The sequence below is a fragment of the Phlebotomus papatasi genome, chromosome 2 (genome assembly GCF_024763615.1).
Source record: "Phlebotomus papatasi isolate M1 chromosome 2, Ppap_2.1, whole genome shotgun sequence".
Classification (NCBI taxonomy): domain Eukaryota; kingdom Metazoa; phylum Arthropoda; class Insecta; order Diptera; family Psychodidae; genus Phlebotomus; species Phlebotomus papatasi.
The window spans coordinates 21,525,714-21,548,108 of record NC_077223.1 but is presented as its reverse complement, the minus strand read 5'-3'; the positions used below and the strand labels follow the sequence as shown (position 1 = coordinate 21,548,108).

The 22,395-nt window shown below is 33.3% G+C and overlaps 1 protein-coding gene across 1 annotated transcript; it reads right to left on the bottom strand.

The window, feature by feature from the left end:
• Positions 1–2,024: 2,024 nt before the first annotated feature.
• Positions 2,025–20,039, bottom strand: LOC129803013 (histone-arginine methyltransferase CARMER). The gene is made up of 5 exons (XM_055849308.1): positions 19,692–20,039; positions 19,159–19,287; positions 18,889–19,091; positions 13,358–14,423; positions 2,025–3,296 (listed from the first exon to the last, which is right to left on the bottom strand). The coding sequence occupies exons 1-5, from the start codon at positions 19,825–19,827 to the stop codon at positions 3,070–3,072; spliced, it is 1,761 nt and encodes a 586-aa protein (XP_055705283.1). The 5' UTR covers positions 19,828–20,039; the 3' UTR covers positions 2,025–3,069.
• Between the last annotated feature and the right edge of the window lie 2,356 nt (positions 20,040–22,395).

Sequence of the window (22,395 nt, the reverse complement as noted above, 5' to 3'; positions counted from 1 at the left end):
AAAAGGTTTTTCTCAAACCTATCCTGAATTTTGAGACAGCTCAAAAGAATATGAGTCTTCCAGCTCAAAATTTCATCCCAGTGTTTTTGTTGTAATATCGACAATTATTCACAATTAACTCAAATAACTGTATTCAACTAAATTATTGGAAGCATTTTCTTGTAAAAATGACTTAACTCTAAGGAATTAAACAATTTTCACATTAAAAAACCTCTCATTTTCTCTACGAGAATTTTCGCGGCATTTCTAAGAATGTCAACAGGCACCACCAAATTCTCTTCGGCTTTTCTTTTAGCTCAGGCCTGTTTTAAAGTGAAACTTTGCGGCCCGATCGGTTATAAGGCGGGTTCCCCTATAGCCAACGGCCGCAGCGATTCCACTGGATTTCAGCAGCCTTTTCTGCCATGTCCGTTGATTTTGCCGCTAAAAATCCGTGTGGAATTCCCTGGATTTTACCGCTCAAAATCCGCGTAAGCTTCCGAGATGGAATTTGACGCTAAATTTCTTCCTAGCCTTCCATGGACGTTTGCGGAACTCCGTATACGACCGTCTAATAAGAAATGTCCGCGAGTTTCCATGCACTTTTCTCTGACAAATATTTCCACGACTTTTCCTATGGATTATTAGCGTATAATCGGCAGTCAGCCCTTTAAAAATTTGGAAGGATCCTCTTTATTTCCACAAAATTCTCCGTGGAAATCTACATTAGAGGCTTCCGTGGTTTAATATTACGGAATTCCACGACTTTTCCAGTGGATTTTTTAAATATATTTTTCTTCAAAATAATTACAAAAATTGATTAAAAATTTCTTGGAACTTTCATAGAGAATTTCCAGAAAAAAACATCCACATATATGGACGATCAGTGCCAATTGGCAGCTTAGAACTGGGAAAGTGTTCATCTATCAGACGAACACTCAATTGTTCTACTTTTGAATTGAAAATATTGCTACCATATCTTTCATTTGAGTATGTCTAGCTCGCAAGAATTATAGCGTTAGGGCGAAAAATAATTGCAAAATTTTCGCGCTCACTTCCATGGAGTCTTGGTCGGAACGATATCAGAAAATATACTCGGAATATTCAAAGGAAGTTTTGAATCAATTTCCACGGAATGCTCTTAGATAATTGCAAGAAAATTCCTCGGACTTTTTTTCCAGGAAATTCACGCGAAAAAAGCTGATAACTCCGCAGAATTCCAATCGGAATATTAGCCTTTATTTCCACGGAAACTCTCCCGGAAAAATAGAAGACAAATTCCAAGGAATTTTCTGTTACTGTGAAACTTTGCGGCCGATCGGCTACAGGGTCCTTTATCTGTTCAACGTACTCACACTGAAACGCCAGCGGCCTCTAGCGCTATTAAATCGAAACTGCAAAGTTCTAAAGACCTCACATTTCACTGAAAATGATTTAGTGTACTCACTGTCTCCTTAATGTCCCTCGAAGTGAACTCTGCATTGCCCACCAGGTTGAGTTGAAGAATCATCAGGCAAATGATTGGAGACACGCATTAGCGATCAATTTGACATCTCCTACCCTCAATCCCCACTCAATTCCTATTTGCAATTTAATGGGAAGTCCCAAGGGAACTGTCAGCATTTCACAATTTCTGAGATAACTCCTCAATTCACCCACAGAGTCAACCTTCGTAATTATTCCGCCCCATTTTCCAATCATCTGCGCCAACGGAGGATTCAGGAGCTGCTTTTGCATTTACAATCACAATACGCCAATCGTCTAATTATTTTGTGTTACCCAAAATCGAAATTGATTTGGAATTTTGTCTTTTTGGGATGGGAAACACTAAGGACAAATCTGACGAATAGCACAAAATTAGAGCTGCACACTTCTGAGAATGTCTTTATTTTTGAAATGTTCTTCAATAAATTACTTACTTTTTTTTATTAAAATTTCTAATATTGATGTTTTTTTTCTCTTTTCTTTTAATTACTCTTCCTTCAATGTGAATCTCTTCTCTCTCAAATCCATTTCTCCATTATTCTTTTATCTCTTTGTTATAGTTTTTAAACAAAAGTTTTCAAATGTAAAGAAAAATTCTACATAGTAATTTTCATCTAATAATTTTAAGAAGTTTCTTTTCTACCTTTTTGAATTTTTCTACTTGTCCTCTGTCTCTCTCTTTCTCAATTTTCATAAATCAAAAGTCAGCCAAGATAAAAATTTTGAAGAACATTGCAACAACACAACAATGATGTTTTTTTTTGTCATAAGTAAAAAGATTATATTAAAACATTAAAAAAAAAAAACTAAATCTCCTGAAAAAATGCATTTCGTAAATTGAAAAAGAAATATAGGTATTTGTTTTTAAAGAGATTTTCCGTCGTTTTTCTTCACTTCTTCTTTTTTTTATTGAGCGTGACAAAACTTTTAATTAAAAATGTGTTTTTTTTCGTATTCAAGCAATAATGGAAAATTTTTGCACAATTATGCCTAAATATTTTGTCAATGTAACTTTTCCTTTTTGTTTTTTTTCTTGTTTTTTTTTTTAATTACATGCCTAGATAATTTATGTAAATTGTAATCCTAAAAATTCCTACGAATTTTTTATTTTCATCACTTGTCCTGAAATTTTTCATTTTCTGCTAATTTCACGGGTCACAATAAAATTAAAATGTGTGTGTTTTTTTTTCTTTCAGAGATTTTCCATCAGTTATTCCTCCTTTTTTCACTCTTTCATTCTTTATTTAAAGGACGCTTTTTTTTGCATTACTCTTCTGCATTGAAATTTTCTTGTTTTTTTTTTAAATAGTAAAATTGTGAATATTTGATAAATATTCTTCCTTGAGTCAAGAATTATTTTAATAAATCTATAAGTAGTGATTTCATTTTAAAAAAATCATTAATCATTGTGAAAGACTTTTTTTTCCGCATTATCTCTCGCAAGTGATTTGAATCTCTTTTCTTGTCCTCAAAAATTACTCTCAAAGACGAAAAATATGCTGCCGTGCCCTACTTTTCTCATTCATCGCGTGGTTTGCAATCAATTTTCTGGATGGAGGAGGTTTTGCGGGGGGCGGGGGGTATGGTGGGGCCTACCTTGTGCATCTATTTGGGCCTATAGATAGCTCCATTGATTAAATTTTGCTGCTGCAACGTCGATGTTGAGAGAAAATTGTTGCTAGTGCCACCCACCATATTCATTACGGCGGACACGGATGATGGTAGATAGCCTGTACCCAGGGAGTTTCCCATGCCACCCGACGAATTCATGCTGTTCTGCACTCGCCCAGTGCTCGGAATGCATCCTGGATGTATTATGTTGGATTGATTGCCTGCAACAGTTGCAAATACTGCTTAGCATTTGTATCAATTTCTGCCTATTGCTTAGGCTCAATAATTTTTAATTTGATCTGATGACTATTTATTGCAATTCCACGCTGCTAATCATTTGTTTCAATATACTCAATATCATTTTCAAATTATCATTTTATCAATTTCAATGATATTGTAATAGCCCCTTCAAATTCAAGGTATTTGTATGAATATTTATCCGTCAAACTGTAAACTCAATTTAACCGTACGGTTCATCATTAGCTCAAATTGGAAGATGTAATGGTACTATTCCGATGAAAAAATGAACACGCGTTTTTCTAACATTTTACTGTTCTTAAGTGCTACTGCATTATCGACTTTTCTGCCTTGGTTCCTGTCTCGACTATTTCCTCGACACCTCTAGGGGAAGTGCTTATAATTTTGGACAGTCTGCATATAAGCATCGATATCCCAAGTTTGAAGTGCGATATTTTCAATACTAATTGACTTTTTTTGTTACTCTCTTTTCAGAAGGATTGTTTAGAAACTTGGCAAGCTATTTATCATCTCATTTTTACTAAAATTAGTTTTAATACGTTTAAAAATGAATTGATATGTAGAGGTGAATTTGACTCTTATTTTGGACAACTTGGTTATTAATTTTTACAACTTGTCTATAAATTTGGACAGATAATCCGCCTCAACAGGATGCCCATTGTTCTTCATTTTATGAACCAATCTTACCAAGTCCTCTTCCTGTTCATGTAAGGGAAACGTAGAATGTCACAGAAGCCCAGAAACTTTCCATATCATTCATTAAAGTGAGTTGACTTCGATACTCCAAGTACGTGCGGATTCGCTCATTCCCTGACCTTTCCTGGAGCTTTTCAAGGCATTTCTCGCTACATCTCTTTCGTAGAGACGATGCTCCTTTGTTTCTCCAGGCATTTGTCCAACCTAGTCATCACAAAAGCTAAAACTTCACGAAATTTCGTGAGAAAAACACCTGTCCAAAATAAGAATCATCACCTCACTGGTGAATGTCTTAAAAAATTTCCCATTTTTCACACGAAAAATATAATTCACAAGGCAAATCTCACTTCAGGTCAAATGTACAAATCATCAGTAACGTGAATCAACACAATATTCAATGAATATTCAATAATAGCACTCAAAAACAGCGAACAAACTTTGTTAGTACTTCACCAAAACTAAATAAGACTGAAGTAAGCCACGAAGTTCTGTCATATTTCTCGTAAGCAATTGCTCACACTGAATTTTCAACAAAGCAATTTCAACTCAAATCATATTCAAAATTTAACATACTTATTGTTAAAATCTTCCAAAAAGAACAAATATTTAGATAGAATTCATTTTTCATCAAATATTGGAATAAAAATCCATCATTTTAATCAATTTATTTTTAGTATCCAATGTTATCTTCAAAGTGTCCAAAATAAGAAACTGGACAAAATTATGAGCACTTACCCTATGGCAAGTTCTCCTTTTACATGGAGCTATTTGAAGCCAGCCCCTTTACTCCGCTCACAGAGCCGATAGAGAAAATTTATTTAGTTTGGACAGAAATCTAGACAGGACTGATTCTTACCCTACATTAACATGAAAAAATGAAGTTCTGGGGAATTTTAATGTGGAGCTAATTGTCTCTGACTTGTTGACCAGAAATACCCACATACCACAAACATCTCGTGAATAACCTTTTCCAATGAAAAATAAACATGTTTTTTAGCACTTTATTGCTCTCAAGTGCTCCTGTAGGGTGGAGTAACCACTTATCGCCACTTTTACGAAAAAGTGAAATTAATTGTATTATAACTTTTGATTCCTTATTATCAGATAACTCAAATTTGACACAAAGCTACTTAGATATATTGGCTCTGGATTCTTCAAAACAATTGTCCTACAATTCAACGCGGGAGTACATAAAAAACTGATTTTTATTAACAATGCAAAAATAACCACTTCGTCGCCACTTTTTACCACTTTTCGCCAGTTCTGTAACCACTTCTCGCCACCCACTTGGAAAAGTTCAAACTCGATTTTTTTTAGCAATAATATGCAAAGAATACATTTAGCATTTCTTTCCCGTCATGATCACCTTATTATTACTCACATTAACCACATTAAGAAATACTTGAGATAGAATGTTCATATTTTGGGATTAGTTTCCTACAGATTAGTAGATGAATTTTTTGAAAAGAAAATTTTTTTATCTCATATGGGGGCGCGGGGAGCCTCTGTCAAACACACGTCTTAACGGTCACTGAATTTAAATTCTGTGCATTAATTCATTACAAACCCTTTTACTTTAGATAGAGTGACTATCCAAGAACACCAATTTGGAACTAGAATTCAAATCAGAAAAGAGGAAAGAGGCCAATTTTAACAAATTCAACGATATGTCGTATTTTCCGTCCGCCATTTTGAGCAAAAATGTTGCATGACCTTCCGCGAAGTAAGAAAATAATAACAAAATGTAATTTCATCTCTGTCGGACTATTTTTCTAAAGTAATTGAATAACTAACGTTACTAAAAATCCATTCTCGACAGCAATTCGGATAAAAATTGCCCAGATACAAATCATCAAAAATCACTCAATTTGCGTATGATGTATAATACCATGGTAAGGAATGGGTTAAAGGATTTTTCTTCACTTTTATTTGAAAAATCAAATTATTAGACTATTGCAGAAAGTAAACAAAGTAGATTTGACAACTTAGATTCTATGAAGTAAAGTTAGCGTCGCCTATTGAAAAGCTATGGCGACAGGTGGTGAATCAATTTTAGAATATTACCACTTTCCGCCATAAAATAATATAAAATGAAATATTAACTAACTAAATACAAATTTTATGTATTCGTCGAACGTAATTAAATGTTCAATAGACAAATTATTAATTCAAAATCGGAAATTTTGTTCGATAAAAGTTTCATGACACTTACTATATTTGGTAAGAAATATTGGATTCGATGCACTTGCTTAAAATATTCCTCTAAAAAATGCTCAAACATTTAAATTCAAAACAAAAAATGAGTGTTTTTCGACTCTATACGTAGCAGCAATAAAAATACAAGTAACTTTGCGGCTCATTTATTTCACAAATCGTGAAAAATAGCGATTTCAATATAAGTGGCGAGAAGTGGGGCACTCGCGAGAAGTGATGATTCCACCCTATTATCAACTTTTCTTTGTAAACAATCCTACTACAATCCTAAATTAGATTCATTGAGTAAGGTAGGGGCATGACATTTCCTATGTTTCCCATATATTTCTAGTGTGCCGAAAAAACTTTGGAGTTTATTAGCTGTTTTCAGTCATTGTGGAATGAATTAGCAAAAAATACAAATACAAAATAAAATCCAACTTAATACTGAATAGGCAACCGAAAACCCCAAATTGGCAACCTACGTAGTTTCGGAGATATCTCGTGAAATGTGTACAAACACAGGAAAAAATTTACACTAAAACTGGTCGCATTTTTTAGAGGTAATGTCAATGTCACCCCCCTGAGTAAGGTCTTACTATTCCTGAACGGAATTCTCCGGAGTTTGAAATAAGGATCTGAGGGACTTTAATAGTAGATTGCGGGGGGAGGGGATCCACTAATAGCATAAATAACTCGTAATTTATCTTACATAATCTTGTAAGGAAGGAATCATGGAAAAAATTTACTGTAGGGTAATTTGTCTAAAGCGAGACAGTTTGAAAAGTGGGACAAAGCAGTGTGGAATGTGAGACACCTCCTAAAAAACTTGATAATAAATCAATTTCGATAAAAAGATTATTAAATTTGATTTTGTGATTATTTGAGAAATTAAAAATGCAAAATTGTTATAAAACAATAAAAGGGTGACTTGCAAGAAGAATTTAAAAAATGTATTGCATGCGTGATAAACTTGACACAGTAGTTGTCATTTTCTCTGTTTCTTATGGAAGTTGCTAGAAAAATATCAAAGTCGTTTGTTTGATTTTTCGGCATAATTTGTGAAATATTATGAAGTCCATAGTGAAAATCGAAGGACATACATCCATTTAAAAGGTGAATAAAAAATATTTGTGATATTACATTTAAAAAGGATAGAAAAGTGAATTAATTCCGTGTTGCTTTCAAAACAAGTTTTATGAAATCTTGGACAAGTTGATTTTTGTGAATGAATTTGGTGGTTTTTGTGCAATGAAATCATGTTAACAAGGACGGTAAAGATCCTTAAGTGCCCGGAGAAATAGTTGCAACAGCAGTTAGTAACTGATAAGGAGAAAATCTCATGGAGAAAGGCTGCAAAGATTTCCAGAATCCGAAGACCACTTTTTCTGACATAGTGGGTAGTAAATATCGCAAAAACACATGGAGAAAAAAAATAGGAGCCTCTACAGAACTTCCAAAGCAAGATTAGGCATCCAAATCTGCTAAAAAGTTGCATCCGTGCAAAAATTATTGATATTTCTCACATTTGCTTATTCTTGTTAAGAGAAGCAAATATGCTCAAATCTTCCATGGTTTTTCTTAGTTATGATGTTATATTCCATTATTAAGGGTTTTTTTTATGGAATTTAAGTTAAATATCGGCATGTAAACTTGATATAACAAAAAGTCGTTGCATTTCAAACAGTTTGACGTCCGAATTTCTCTCCAATTCGGGTGACGTTTCGGTCCCAAATGCCCGAATTTGAGAGTTTAACTGTAAATTCAATTTGTTCTGATGTTTAAAACAAGAAGAAGAGTAAGAAAGAGTGGGATAGACATACAAAACATTTTAGTAAGAAAGGGATACGAATTTTGATTTTATGAAATTTACCGAATGAAAAAGCGGTCCCAGAGACTCTAGTGCTCGCAATGCTTCCAATTGAATGAGATTCAATTAATTTAAGTTTTACTTCTTACTTTTCAAAGAAAATCAGTTACAATTGTCCTTTTTCATCAAATGATAATTGAAATGTCAATTTCATTTTCAATTTCAATTTTTCTTTAACATAAAGAGACAATTATATCTGAATCAGTTTGAAAGAGCAAGAAGTGAACTTTCAGTAGATTGAATTTCACTCAATTAAAAAGTTGTGCGATCGCCATAACGTATCAAACTTGATTTTTATTGACCATTTTTACCAAAATACTGCCCAATCTGATCCAATCATGAATTTATAGTTCAAAATGTATATTTAGCCCATAGTGTATTTTATAAAAACTGTATCGCTATCATTCTATCATAAAGGAAGCAATACTTACATAAATACATCTAAAGAAATATCATCTTTCCAAGGAAACTACTATATCTCTAGAAATTCTTCCTAGAGCTGATAAAAAAAAGATAAAACGAAGAATTTGCTTCAGACGATGAAAAATAAAAAAAAAGACAAAATAAACATAACTCACAAGTGTTTCTTCTTGACTCCGGAGAAAGGATGCTAACAAATTCACTCGAAAGATTCTTTTGAGAGCTTTAGAAGCTCATTGCACGCAAAGAATCCACAGTGATTTCTTTAAGAATTTTTTTACATTTTGCATCTCCACTATTTCATCCATTTTCTGAATTCTTCCAAACCTTTCAAATACAAAAATCCCAAAGAGATTGAGAACTAATTAGTCAGAAAAGCAAAAGGATGAAAAAAAATTCAATTGATTGTGTCAATTTTAACGTAAAAAAATCTCCAATTAAATTTAATTAAAATCCACTATCTTCTTGAGAAAAACTGAAAGTACACTCTTTTCAATTAAAATAATTGATTTGTTTTTTTTTTTTTTCAATAAAAACTAATTTTTAGCATTCAACCATTCTTCACTTTATTTAAATTTATTGAAAAATCGCCCCAATTTTTTCTTCCTGAGAAATATATTGCAAGTTATAAGGTAGAAGAGTAACATTTTTTCCAGGAATTTTTTTTTTTCACAAATACATCCAATAAAGTCCAATCTAGTCGAAAGCTCTCGTAAAACTCAATAACTTCTATTAATTTTCACCACCCGCGAATGGCTTTTTCAACACGATATTCCCATTTCTATCGCGAAATATAAATGGATATACATGAAATCACGCTTGCAATGTAATGAAATATACTAAAATAGTTCGAATTGCATTGAAAATTTTCGAAAAAAATCCTATCAAGCTTTTTTTCATGAAAAACAATGAAAATCAATGATTTGGAATAACCATTGCTATCTATTTTCTCATTGTCGATAGAGATAAACCAATAATCTTGATTTGTAAAATAAAATAACAAAAAAAAAACAATCGCAAATAAAAAGAATTAAAATTTTAAAAGCATTTTTAATGGGATCAATCGTCAAAGCTTTCTGACATATTTGACCTCGTGAATAAAATTGATTAGCAGTCAGACAATAGTGGACTGAGTTCCCGATATCACGAAAGTATTACGCATTTTTTCCTACTAATACCATAAGTTTCCTGAAAATCGGAATAAAATTTCATAAAACGGCTTTCACAGGCGATTAAAACTGATTAAAAGCGGTTCGATGCTCCAAGACTTTTTAAATAAATCCAAATTTGTCCCAATCGATTAAGAAATCCACTCTATACTGCATTTTTCATTGATGACCTTGAAAAATTATCAAAAGGAATAATTCAAGGTCAATTAGAGTAAATAAATGGAATGGACAATTATCTATCCATATCTATTCGAATATATATCTCTCAATATGCAGATGGCTCATACAACCTCAACAAAAAGTGTTTTCCACCGTTTTACTCTGAAGGTTGGTTACCAACGCTAAGACTGTAGTGGCCGCTATAACCGCTATGACACAAACATTGAATATCTTGAACACCAATATCTGTCAAAATTTTTGCTTTCAGAGACTTTAGTTCAAAAGCAGTATACGAAATAAATAAATAAATAAAATTATCTAAAATTTAAAAAAAAATAGTTCAAACTGTCCTTGATAACTCAAAAAAAATTGAAGAGAGGTAAGGGAAGAAAAGTAAATAACCTCATGGCACTGGCATACCCTTTTCAGGGAAATTAAAACGTTTGAAACTTACCTCTTACTCTTTTAAACTGAAACTAGATATAATTGTCACTTTCTGCCATTTGAAACTCCAATTTGAAATTGAAATTTCGATTTCCAATGTAAAATTTCAATTGATTGAATTTTAAAAAATTTAAAAGTGTGACAACGCCATTTGAAAAGGCTTATAAAAGGGATTTTCGAAGTTCTAAACTCACTATTGTAACCACAGCGAACCCACGTCACTTTTTGTAAACTTCATAGACTAGACTACAACACTCTAAAAATTGATCAACTTGCACACTTTTTTTTTTTTTTTTGAGAAAAATGAGTTTGAATTTTGATAAATTTTTACGCTATCGAAGCGCCACCTGTAGTGTCTTTTTGAACTTCTATCTGAAAGTGCTCATCGAGACGAAACCAAAAACCCAAAATTTAGCTCAAAATGTTCATTCGAACCGGAGACAAAGGCCGGTCAATTTTCGAACATTAACGGTCAGAGTAATGGACGGACGGGACCGTTTTTTATCCATCCATATATTCGTGATCAAGAAGTTACCAAACACAGTTTGGGCCCGATCGGAGGACATGAAATTTTGGTAGAATTATTAGTAGATGAGATTGCGAAGAATCTTGGTTTTTATGCCTTCGGCACACCTTTTAGATCAGGAAAATTTCATAAAGGCAAAATTCACATCCCTTTCTTTCTTAAAACCTTTGAAGATATATATCCTACTCTTTCGCACTCTTATTCTTCTTCTTTTGAACATCACACCAAATTAAATTTAGTTTAATCCAATTTCGTGTTCGAAAGAATAGGATACACTTGTGCAAATCTTTTGAGAAAGAATCTTTTTTCTGTCTCAAAAGTTTAGTATATATCTATCCTACTCTTCTGTACTCTCCTTCTTCTTTTGATCATCACACCAAATGAAATTTAGTTCAGTCCAATTTTGAGACCGAAAGAGTGCAATAGACTTATATAAATCTTTTAACACTTTAAGAACGATTGGAACACCGGTGTTCCATAAAGAAAATAATTTTTCCAGACTACCTAAAGATATTTTTTTCTTATATCTGTACATAATTGTAAAGTAGAAGGTTGAAAGACTCTAGAATATTTCTTGCAAGCCTCTAGCTATTTGCTATGTAATAAACATTTAAGCTCAAAATGGCGAATTTTGCGAATTTTTAAATGTTCAAATTCATAATTGATTTTATTTATTTTTAAAACTTCCAATTTTTTTAAGCAAAACCCTTTTGGCAATAAAAACTACAATACTCATACATAGTATTTTTCATTAAAGAGAAAAATATTATTCATTGGTATTGTCAGAAAAATTACTTAAATTTATGGGCTATTTTTGTACCTATCGTTCATATAGAAGCACAAAATACACCGAGTCAGACTCTGTAGGACTTTCCAAGGTTAGATGTAAGACTTATCATTGATTATGTTTCTCAGTTTAATTTTTATTGTTGATTTTCAGTCCGTAAAAAGTGTCTCGTCGTTAAAGGGTTAAGAAAGAGAAGAGAATTTTTAGTTTAAGATTTTTTGCTACTCTAAATTTATTTATTTAGGGGAAAGGCTCATAATTTTGGACAGTTTCTAAATTTGGACACTTTGAGGATAAAATTGGCCACTAAAAATAAATTGATTAAAATGATGGATTTTTATTCCAATATTTGATGAATAATGAATTCTATCTAAATATTTGTTCTTTTTGGAAGATTTTAACAATAAGTATGTTAAATTTTGAATATGATTTGAGTTGAAATTGCGTTATTGAAAATGCAGTGTGAGCAATTGCTTACGAGAAATATGACAGATTTTCGTGTTTACTTCAGTCTTGTTTAGCTGTGGTGAAGTACTAACAATTTTTCCTGGCTGTTTTTCAGTGATATTATTAAATATTCATTGAATATTTTGTTGATTCACGTTAGCGGTGATTTGTACATTGGACCTGAAGTGAGATTTGCCTTATGAATTATATTTTTCGTGTGAAAAATGAGAAATTTTTTAAGACATTCACCAGTGAGGTGATGATTCTTATTTTGGACAGGTGTTTTTCTCACGAAATTTCGTGAAGTTTTAGCTTTTGTGATGACTAGGTTGGACAAATGCCTGGAGAAACAAAGGAGCATCATCTCTACGAAAGAGATGTAGCGAGAAATGCCTTGAAAGGCTCCCGGAAAGGTCAGGGAATGAGCGAATCCGCACGTACTTGGAGCACCGAAGTCAACTCACTTTAATGAATGATATGGAAAGTTTCCGGGCTTCTTGTGACATTCTACGTTTCCCTTACATGAACAGGAAGAGGACTTGGTAAGATTGGTTCGTCAAATGAAGAACAATGGGCATCCTATTGAGGCGGATTAGCTGTCCAAATTTACAGCCAAGTTGGACAAATTAATAAACAAGTTGTCCAAAATAAGAGCCAAGGTCACCTCTACTTATCAATTCATTTTTAAACGTATTAAAACTAATTTTAATAAAAATAAGACGATAAATAGCTAGCTAAGTTTCTAAACAATCCTTCTGAAAAGAGAGTAACAAGAAATGTCAATTAGTATAGAAAATATCGCACTTCAAACTTGGAACTTCGATGCTTATAAGCAGACTGTCCAAAATTATGAGCACTTCCCCTATGGCCATTTATAATTCCCTTTTCGCTGTGTTCAAAATCAACAAATTCAATTTATTAAAAACAATGATTGTTATCAATGAAATTTGTGAAATATTTGGGTCAATAGTCAGTTGCATCGGGTATTTTATTTAATAAATTCATAGTGATTTTTTTTTTAATTTTCATAATTATTATTTTCAGAAATTTATCCTTTGTGTACTTTTTCAAGAATTCCTTTTGATTGCAATCGAAATTATTTGGAATATTTACAATGCCATCCACTTTTCAAAACCTTCCATTGTTTTCTGGTCGAAATTCATCAAGTGAAATTAAAAATATATTGAAAAAATATTTAAAAACTTTAAAAATATTTGCTGAACTTTAATTTTCTCTTTTGCACTTTAATCTCAACAGAATCACTAACAAAAATAAAAGAGAGAGAAAAAAAAAATAGAAGAATTAAAACTCACCGAGTCCAATGAGATTGGTATTTAGAATCGGCTGCCCAATGTCCATTGAAGCCTCTCCAAGTCCATTCACTGAAATCCCATTGACGAGATTGACTGCATTGCGTGCTCCCTGGGCATCCAATTGGGTCCAGAAGGCCTCGGAGGGCGAGGTGGTATTATTTCCGGGTGGCGGAGGTGCCGTTGCCCCAGTATAGCGGAAGTACGGGTTTTTGAGGTCAAATGTGTTGCTGGACGTAATTGAAGTACCCTCCAATTTGAGTTCCATGGTGACATCATAACTCTGCCGATTATTTGCAGCCAGAAGGACACGTCCTGTCAACATTTGACCTTCCTTGGCAAAAATTGGTGTCTGCAGGAGGCATCGAACTTGATACCAATGTGTCAATGGTTCCGTCGGTGATGTCGACAGCCAAATTTGCTGTGTAGACCCGGTAAAGGCTACATCAAACCAAAATGCCAGGCCATGACAAGTGCCAGTTTCCAGAATATGAAACTCCAATGGAATATCAATGCGGTGCAAATCAGTCTCTTCGGCGCTGAGAAAATCCACCACATGGCGCACCGATTTGGCCATGCAGATCCGAATATCGAAGGTATCCACAATTGGTTGCCTGAAATATTCCTTCATAGCAGCCGTCCGGATACGACTGAGATCCACCCCATGGAAGCTTGTTTGGTACCAGAAACTGGCCTTATTGAATTGCTCCAGGTACAGTGCCTCATCCGTAAATGGAGCCACGTGTAAATCACCACGTGATGGAAACATCTTTCCACCTGGCTTCAACCATTTCCTGGCATGCAAATACGTTTCCAGCATCCTTTCATTGTACAACATATAACCCATAGGCTCCGATATTATGATATCAACTTCCTGGGGCAGATCAATCTCCTCAATCTTCCCCGCTATCACCACAATCTTGTCCGAAAGGTGATTTGCATTCACCAGCATCTCAGCATATTGGGCCATATTACTGGCCTCCACAGCATAAACCAACTGAGCTCCGGCTTGTACCGCAAAGAAGGACAAAATCCCCGAGCCTGCACCCACGTCTAATACTATTTTGTTCTGTCGACAGCGACACCACAGTTAGAGACATCTTCTTGTAATCCCCATCACCCCATTTGTTTCCCGCATTCCCCCACCTCCATCAATCTCTCTCTCTCTCATCTCAAAAGCTTATTCATTTGCGTGACTACTGCCACGTTAATTAGCTCAAGAACAAGTTAATTGTGCAGTTTTTCTTTCATATTGAAGTTTGGCATTAAACACCTAGCGCGCATCCCATGCTAAAGTGCAATAATTACCCTCGTATATTTCATAAAAGGAGAATGAGCAAAACGGTCCAATATTTTACCACGGATTAAATCAATAAAGTAATTTACCTAAAGCGAGACAGTTTGGAAAGTGGAACAAAGCAGTGTGGAATGTGAGACACCTTCCTAAAAACTTCATAATGGCCCCAATTCTGAGACCAAGATCAAGATCAAAATTTCAAGCTGTCAAATATTTCCAAAATCAAGATTTCGCATTCTGACGCGAAATATTTATGGAACTTAAAATGTCTTAGCTAAGAACCAAGATTTCAAGATTTTCCACACTTAACTAAACGTCACTTCTGACAAATACCTTAATTTCCTCTATTAAATGGGTTGAAATTTCATAATATAAATTAGAGAAATTAATTATAGGACGTTATTAAAGAATAAATGAGAGGCCATAAACGAGAGTACAGGAAGTGCAAACCAAACTTGTGACCTGTGATAAACCAAGAAATGCTTATGCAAAATGTGATTATTTTGCAAGTATCCTTAGGGTAGTGTACTTCGATATGTATACATCTATAAATATGTACTATTTCGAATAAATTAGAATTACAAGGTAAAATACAGTATTTTTCTAAGTAATTCTCTTTTTGTACTATATCTTATAGAAATATTCTTCATCAATAATCATTTCCATATAAAACTTTTCAAATTGTTACTGTCTTGAAAATTCCAAGCACCTCCGAGAGGTTCTTGGAATTATTTCAAGAAAACAAGAAATTTGACGTCTTGAAATCTTGAAATATTGATTTCAGAATTGCAAATCTTGATATCCACACAGTTTGTGTCTTGGATTTCAAGATTCCAAGATATTCGACGGATTTGACATCTTGATCTTGATTTTTTGATTTTAGAATACCAAAATCGTGAAATTTTCTTGATCTTGGTCTCAGAGGCCAATAAATCAAATAAATATTTCGATTTTCGATAAAAAGATTATTAAGCCTAATTTTATAATTATTTTAGAAGTTAAAAATGCAGAAGTCGTTATAAAACAATCAAAGGGTGACTTGCAAGAAGAATTTAAAAATGTATTACATGCGTGATACTCATAACCTTGACACGGTTAGTTGTCATTTTCTCTGTTTCTTATGAAAGTTGCTAGGAAAATATCAAAGTGTTTTGTTTGATTTTTCGGCATAATTTGTGAAATATTGTTAAGTCAGCAGTGAAAATCGAAGGACATAAGGTAAAGTACCCTACGTCGACCACTTAAGGAGAGATTTTGAGAAAAACTTATAAAAAAACAGTTATAATTTGTGTTTTTTGATAGGGTTTTTACCGAAAACTATAGGGGAAACTGGGGTACCACCAAACACTTTTGAAAGATGCGATTTTCACTGAATTTCCTAAGAAAACTGTGAATTTTAGAAACATGTTGCTTACCCCGTGTTATACTCTTAGGTATAAACTGCATATTAATTAATGTATACAAGGATGATGTGAAGCAGTTCAATTTTCCGTAAAAAGGAAAATTGTATCACCATGCATTTTTCGCTTTTTTCCAACCACCCGGGGTACTAATAAACACTTTCTGGGGCACCAAAAAACATCTTATTTTCTCATTTTCTTATTTCTAAATTACTTGAACTATGTGGATCATTATTTCGCTGGACAAGGATCCCTATAGTATCTATGATTTCATATAAGTGTCATTCTCTAAAATCTTATATCAATTTAAAAAATCGCAGTGTTTGGTGGTATCTCTGTTTGGTGGTGCCCCATTTTCCCCTATAAATCATTAATATCTTTAAAATTAGACCAAGCCCATCCCTGGCGAGAGGTTAGTACATTTTTACATCTTTCACATTTTTCCAGCGCGTACATTTTTGCTCATTGTCCTTAACCCTAGCATTTATTTCATTTGAAAAATTCAGTGGTCACAAGGACAACCAGTTATGAATGGACAATGAATTTCTATTCCGAAATCTACAAAATTTCCTTAAAATTTTAGATCCTTTAAATAAATATTTTACTCCATAAATTGAGGCTTTTTGTAGTAAGGTGGGCAAGTTTGAATTTTGGAACTTCTATTAGTTTTTTCATAGTTCTCTTAAACTCCCGAAAAATTAGTACAGTAGACTCTCACTCAATCGGCTCTTTTTCAATCGGGCGGAAAATTTTGTTGACAAATTTCACGTTTAATTATAAAGCAAATTTGCTCAAATTCGCTGTATTTCTTCCTATTTTATCATGATTCTTTATAATTGAGCGCTTTTTGTGGAATTTACAAAGGCTTTGTGACGCTCAATTCTATCGCTAAACCGGATGACATTTTGCCCCAAATGCCCAATTGAGAGAGAGTCTACTGTAATAATTTTAAAGACATCCCGGATTTGGGTAAAGTATTAATGGCTAGTATGCACAGTAACAGCTGATTTATTAGGCTTATTTATTAATTAATGAGAAAACCTATGCACAAACACAGAAAATGACGTTCCGAAAGCTCTACGGACTACTCTACGGACTAATGCTGAGAAAAACTTGAGAGGTTTTTCAATTTAAAGAATTTTGTACATTTTGAAGCATTCAAGAGATAATTTTTTGGGTTTATTTTACGTCTTTTTACTGTGAGATGTTGAAAATCTTAGTAATGCTGTATGAACATTTATTTTCTTTCTGGATTTCGCAAAGAAAGTATTACTAATTTGTAGAAGAAAATGTTCATTCGTTTTTTGTAACACATGACCCCTATGGAATTTTTTACACTAATACTTGATAAAAAAAGTAATGAATAGTCAGAAAATATTATAAAGCAAGATCAGAGAATAAACGCAGAATTTGAAAATATTTATAAATTAATTGAAAGAATTGTTAAATCATTATTGGTATATAAAAATGAGTAATTAATGCTCAAAAAAAAAATGAAAAAAATAGAGGCGAAAATTTATAACAATTTACAGTAAATATAATATATAAGAAGAAATCTGACCATTATTTCTCAAATGAAGTTTATGTATGTTCACTAAATCTTTAAAAACAAGACTGTTAAAATTAAAACCTCTTTGGAATATGTAAAATTTATTGCCATTTTGCCTCCTTTTCCTCACAGTCCCAGGTAAATTTTCACTTGATTATAAAAAAAAATGCATTTTTTTAAGTTTCTCATGAAAAATGTTGTACTTGATTTTAATGTTATCACCTGTAAAACTGTATAAGACAACATAAATCGTAATTTACTTCGTTAAATATATCAATTTCTATTGTTTTTTCTACTTAATTTGACGATAACACGTCTAATAAGCTCCTCTTGAGGAGCATGTTTATGAATCAAAAATTTTATTAATTAATAAAAATGTGCAGTACTGTGCATAGGAACCTTTATTAATTTGAAATTAAGCTTTCAACGACCATTTTAATAAGTAACTTATTTAAAAATAAGTAAGCTGGTTATTGTGCATAGGTTTTCTTATTTATTAACGAATTAATAAATCAACTGGTTATTGTGCATATCCCCCAATGTCTACTTTCATTACTGCTTCAACTAAAATAAAAGGCAGTATATCACTGAGAGAAATCCGAAAAAGTTAAAATAACATTCCGGAAATGTTCATTTTACCCTGCAGTATTGATCCGAAATCGGTGTAAATATTACCCTTTTTAGGTATATTAGGGGTTAAAGTTACCCTTTTTCATGTTAATTTTACCCTTAAAAATGTGTAAAATTAACATTAAAAAATGTTGATATATTTTACACCTGAAAAGTGTTAAAGTTATGAGGAAAAAATGTTAATCGCACCCCCGTTTTTTTCTCAGTGTACCCATTAACTGACAGTTCCTTTTGGTTATCGGTAAATCTTAAAGGCGTAAGTCTTATCGGCGAGAGGTTTGTACATTTTTTCAGATTTTTATCCACTCGTACATTTTTGCCCATTCTCCTTTACCACAGCATTTTTTTTATTAAATAAAACATAGTGCTCCAGTAGTGCCAGTAATGAACCAGTTATGATACTTTTGCATGGGATGTGCGACTTGCGATTTTTTTTTCTTTTAAGTTTCTTGCATTTCTAATGTTTTCTCAATAAAACCCTTTTATGTCTTTCGTTATTAAATCCTCGAAGCAATTTAGAATATCGCTTAAGAAAAATCTCCATAAAATATTAATGAAAAGCTCTTGTGTGGGCGTTTTTCCGCCGAGAGATTGATGGAAAATTTTAGCAGGGGAAAAAAACAAGCAGAAAAAGAAAAAAAATAGATTGTAAACGTACATGAAAATCGTTGATATTGCTATGAATTGCCTTCTGGTAGGTGCTAGTCCTCACAAAATCCTGCATCATATTCTGCTGCTGGCTCAAATATCCGTAGAACTGAAAATATTGATTGGCGGAGGATTCCTCCGTTCGCTGGGAGAATACTGAATTGGCTCGTCTGCCCTTCACCGTATTGATCAGCTCCCGGAACTTCCGGACGTCTGAAAATTTTCAATGGAGGACTCTATGAGGATGGCCTTGGGAGAATGGGGAATAGGGGGCTCGTACCTGAGTCTGTATTGAACACTATGCAGAGATTTTCATCTTGAAGCGAAATAATCTGCCCACGAGAACCCATTTTAGCCGTATCTGTGTTTGCCTTGAAGGGAAACTCGAAGCTGTGGCTTTCGTCATATTCTGACCAAGATAGAAGACATAATTAGGATTTGGTAGCGCTAGGAGATCCTCTAGGGATCCCTCCAGTAATTACGCGGAGAAGAAAGACAAGAAATTGCCCAGAAGGGACTCAAAAGCCGCCCCCGGAGTGGCAAGCTACTCCGGAAACTGCTAGTGCCGGCAATCCAAGGTCGCGCTAAGAATTCGGGGATTTTCCACGTTTTGTGGCTGAAAATATGAGCACCTCGCGGCTCACCAATACACCCAAAACAACTCGCGACTTGTCGGCATCTTCTAACCATTTCTCGGACTTTTTTGTCTTGCAGAATTTTTGCACACAAAGACTCAGACGCCGACAAGACACAACCTGTCAAAACGATACCCCAATTTTTCACCCGACCCAATTTACCCCAAATCCCACTCACCGGGTACAATTTTAACACTGAGACCTTGTGGATCGTAACTACAGATAACAAATATTGTTGGTGTTTTGAAGCGCTCTATCAATTTGCCCTCACTATTGATATTATAAACACTCGCCGCTCTCAGAACATCCGCCATATTTAGAAAACACACAAAAACACAACACACCGACGCAGATGGCGCACGCAGCAGACAGGAGGGCTTTTGTCAAACTCAGCGACTACTTTTATAGCGTGAATTTTGCTATAAAATGGCGCATTTTCCCACCAAAATTAACCGTCTTTTCATTTTCCCCCCAAAAATTAACACCGCACGGACGGACGTGGAACACTAAAGAAACACTATGATATATTTTAGTATATTAACGGTTTTGAAGAACAGTATTGAAGATTGAAAGCATTGAAGGCAACCAACTGGTTATACTATCCTATTGTATCCAGTCTAAAATCAGTTAAGTTAAACTGCGGTTTCGATACATTTTTGCCCATTATATTTTTTGTGTGTTTTTTTTTTTTATCAAAAAGAGTTATTGAAGTTCTGGGTACGCCCTGAGGCTGAGGGGCAATTCACGAAATTCGGGACAAAATTGACGGGACGGCGAATATGGCGGAGACATAATTGGTGCGGCGAAAAGTGAAATAAAAATAAGCCTTTTAATAATGCATTTTACAGTCCGTTTTTATTCGCCGGAAAGTATGCAAAAAGCAATTGGCAGGTTATTTATTAGTGCGTACTTAAAATTGGAACTCGCTCCTTGGAAATTACAAGGGGTCAACTCACTTTTTTTGCGATTTTGAGATTCTAATGCACTTAGAAAAACAATTTAATAAATTTTCAGATGATATAAGTCATTAAATTTCGTTATTAGAAAAGTTTTTCAAAATTTTAATCTTTTTGATTACTTGCATAATTTTGTTTGAAGGGGCACAAAATATATTCATCGTTCAAATTTTTGTGAAACAGGGGACTAACTCAAGCAAGCTGATCCCTTGTCATTCTAATCTCAGCAAAATTTGCATATCACTTAGAACGACAAGGAGCTAACTAACTCATTAAAAAACACATTTTGAAAGTCAAAAATATAAAACTTTCGATGTTTATATTAGTGCTCATACAAATAAAAAGGAATAAATTGTTCAGTCCGAAATTGCCGAAAATTAATTGGCCCCTTGTAATTTCCAAGGAGCGATATAAATAGTTATAATAATTTAGGAATTTAAAGCGTTCTAACGGCGTTATCACACTTGCACATTAAAATTTTAATGTGATTCACACTAATTGTCGTTTGTGAGCGTTCAAATATGTTATTTGTGTCTTTGAGTCACTTAATATTTGGGGTTTTTCTATTTATTGATAAAGAAGTGGATTTGGCCTGCAAAAATAAGTTTAAATTTACCTAAAGCATAAATATTTTTCACATTAAAAAATTAAAGAGAAAATCGCATTAATTTTTCGCATTAATGCTATAAATCAATTTATATCAAATTTTGCGGGCCAAGTCTACCTTTTTATCAACAAATAGATCAAATTTTGAATATAAAATGATTCAAACACGCAAATTACATATTTGGACTCTCACCAGAGACAATTAATGTGAATCATATTAAAATTTTAGTGTGCAAGTGTGATAACACAGTAAGATAGAGGAAAATTTTCAAATACAAATATATTTTTTTTTTATATTTTGGTGAACTCTGTTGAACATTAAATGGTACAATTATATTGCTTCATATTAAAAAAAATAAGTATTGCAATAATGGTCTAGTGCAAATATAAATGTTTATATTTTAAACTATTTTTCCAAAAATCACTTTTACTTCCTCTTAAATTCTAAATACAATTTCAACATTAAAAGGTTATAAAATTATTTGGGTATTGATAAAGTTGTCGTCACATGTATTTTCTGAGAATTATGATAGATGTTGTAAGTCTGTAAAGTAAAAAGTAATTACCTCTCAAGAGTAGAATCGCAAAAATTGTATTTTTTCTGATAATAAAGTTTTTATTCATTTTGTACATAAACGTGGTAAATTACTTAAAACTCTGGAAAACTTCATTCCTTCTACTTAAGGAGTGTTGGTTAGAACCTTGTAGACAGTTTATCGTCTTTATTTACTTTAAAATTATTCTTAATACATTTTAAAATGAATAAAAATGTAGACCTAGCTTTGGTGCCCTATTTCGGCCACCTTCATTCTCATAGTTCCTTGCCCTTCGGGAATTCTTCCAATATCTTTTTCATGTCATATCGTTTGTCAAAGCTACATTTTTTGTTATTCTTTTGTATTGTACAATCTCTAGAGTATGTATAAACTAAAAATTCATGGAAATTCGAGGAACAAAAAAGGTGGCCGAAATTGCAAGCTGGCCGGAATTTGGCACACTTACCCGATAAGCAAAACATTACTTTTCTCTTTCTTTGTTGGTTAGACCTCATCACCTAACAATAGTGCTGTCATTTTTGTGACGGTTTCAATAAAGGAAATGCCCCTTAGTGCTGTATTTATGAGATTGTCAAAATTTTTATCTTAGAGCCTCTGTATCCAGATAATCCCTTGATCTAGTTAGGATTATATATATGTTCTGAAAAGGTCTTGACATCAGCTGAAACGTTCTAAAATTTCAGCTCAATCGGTTGAGTTTTAGATTTTGACAGTAAATCAAAATGGCGGACAGAAACGTGAAATCAATGGCGATCAAAATCTT

Excerpts from the sequence above, each read along its gene's own strand:
- LOC129803013 (XM_055849308.1), bottom strand. The coding sequence starts at position 19,827 with ATGGCGGATGTTCTGAGAGCGGCGAGTGTTTATAATATCAATAGTGAG. Across the intron at positions 14,424-18,888 it reads GCAATATCAACGATTTTCAT|AACAAAATAGTATTAGACGT; the intron begins GTACGTTTACAA and ends CGCTGTCGACAG. Across the intron at positions 3,297-13,357 it reads TACCAATCTCATTGGACTCG|GCAATCAATCCAACATAATA; the intron begins GTGAGTTTTAAT and ends CAACTGTTGCAG.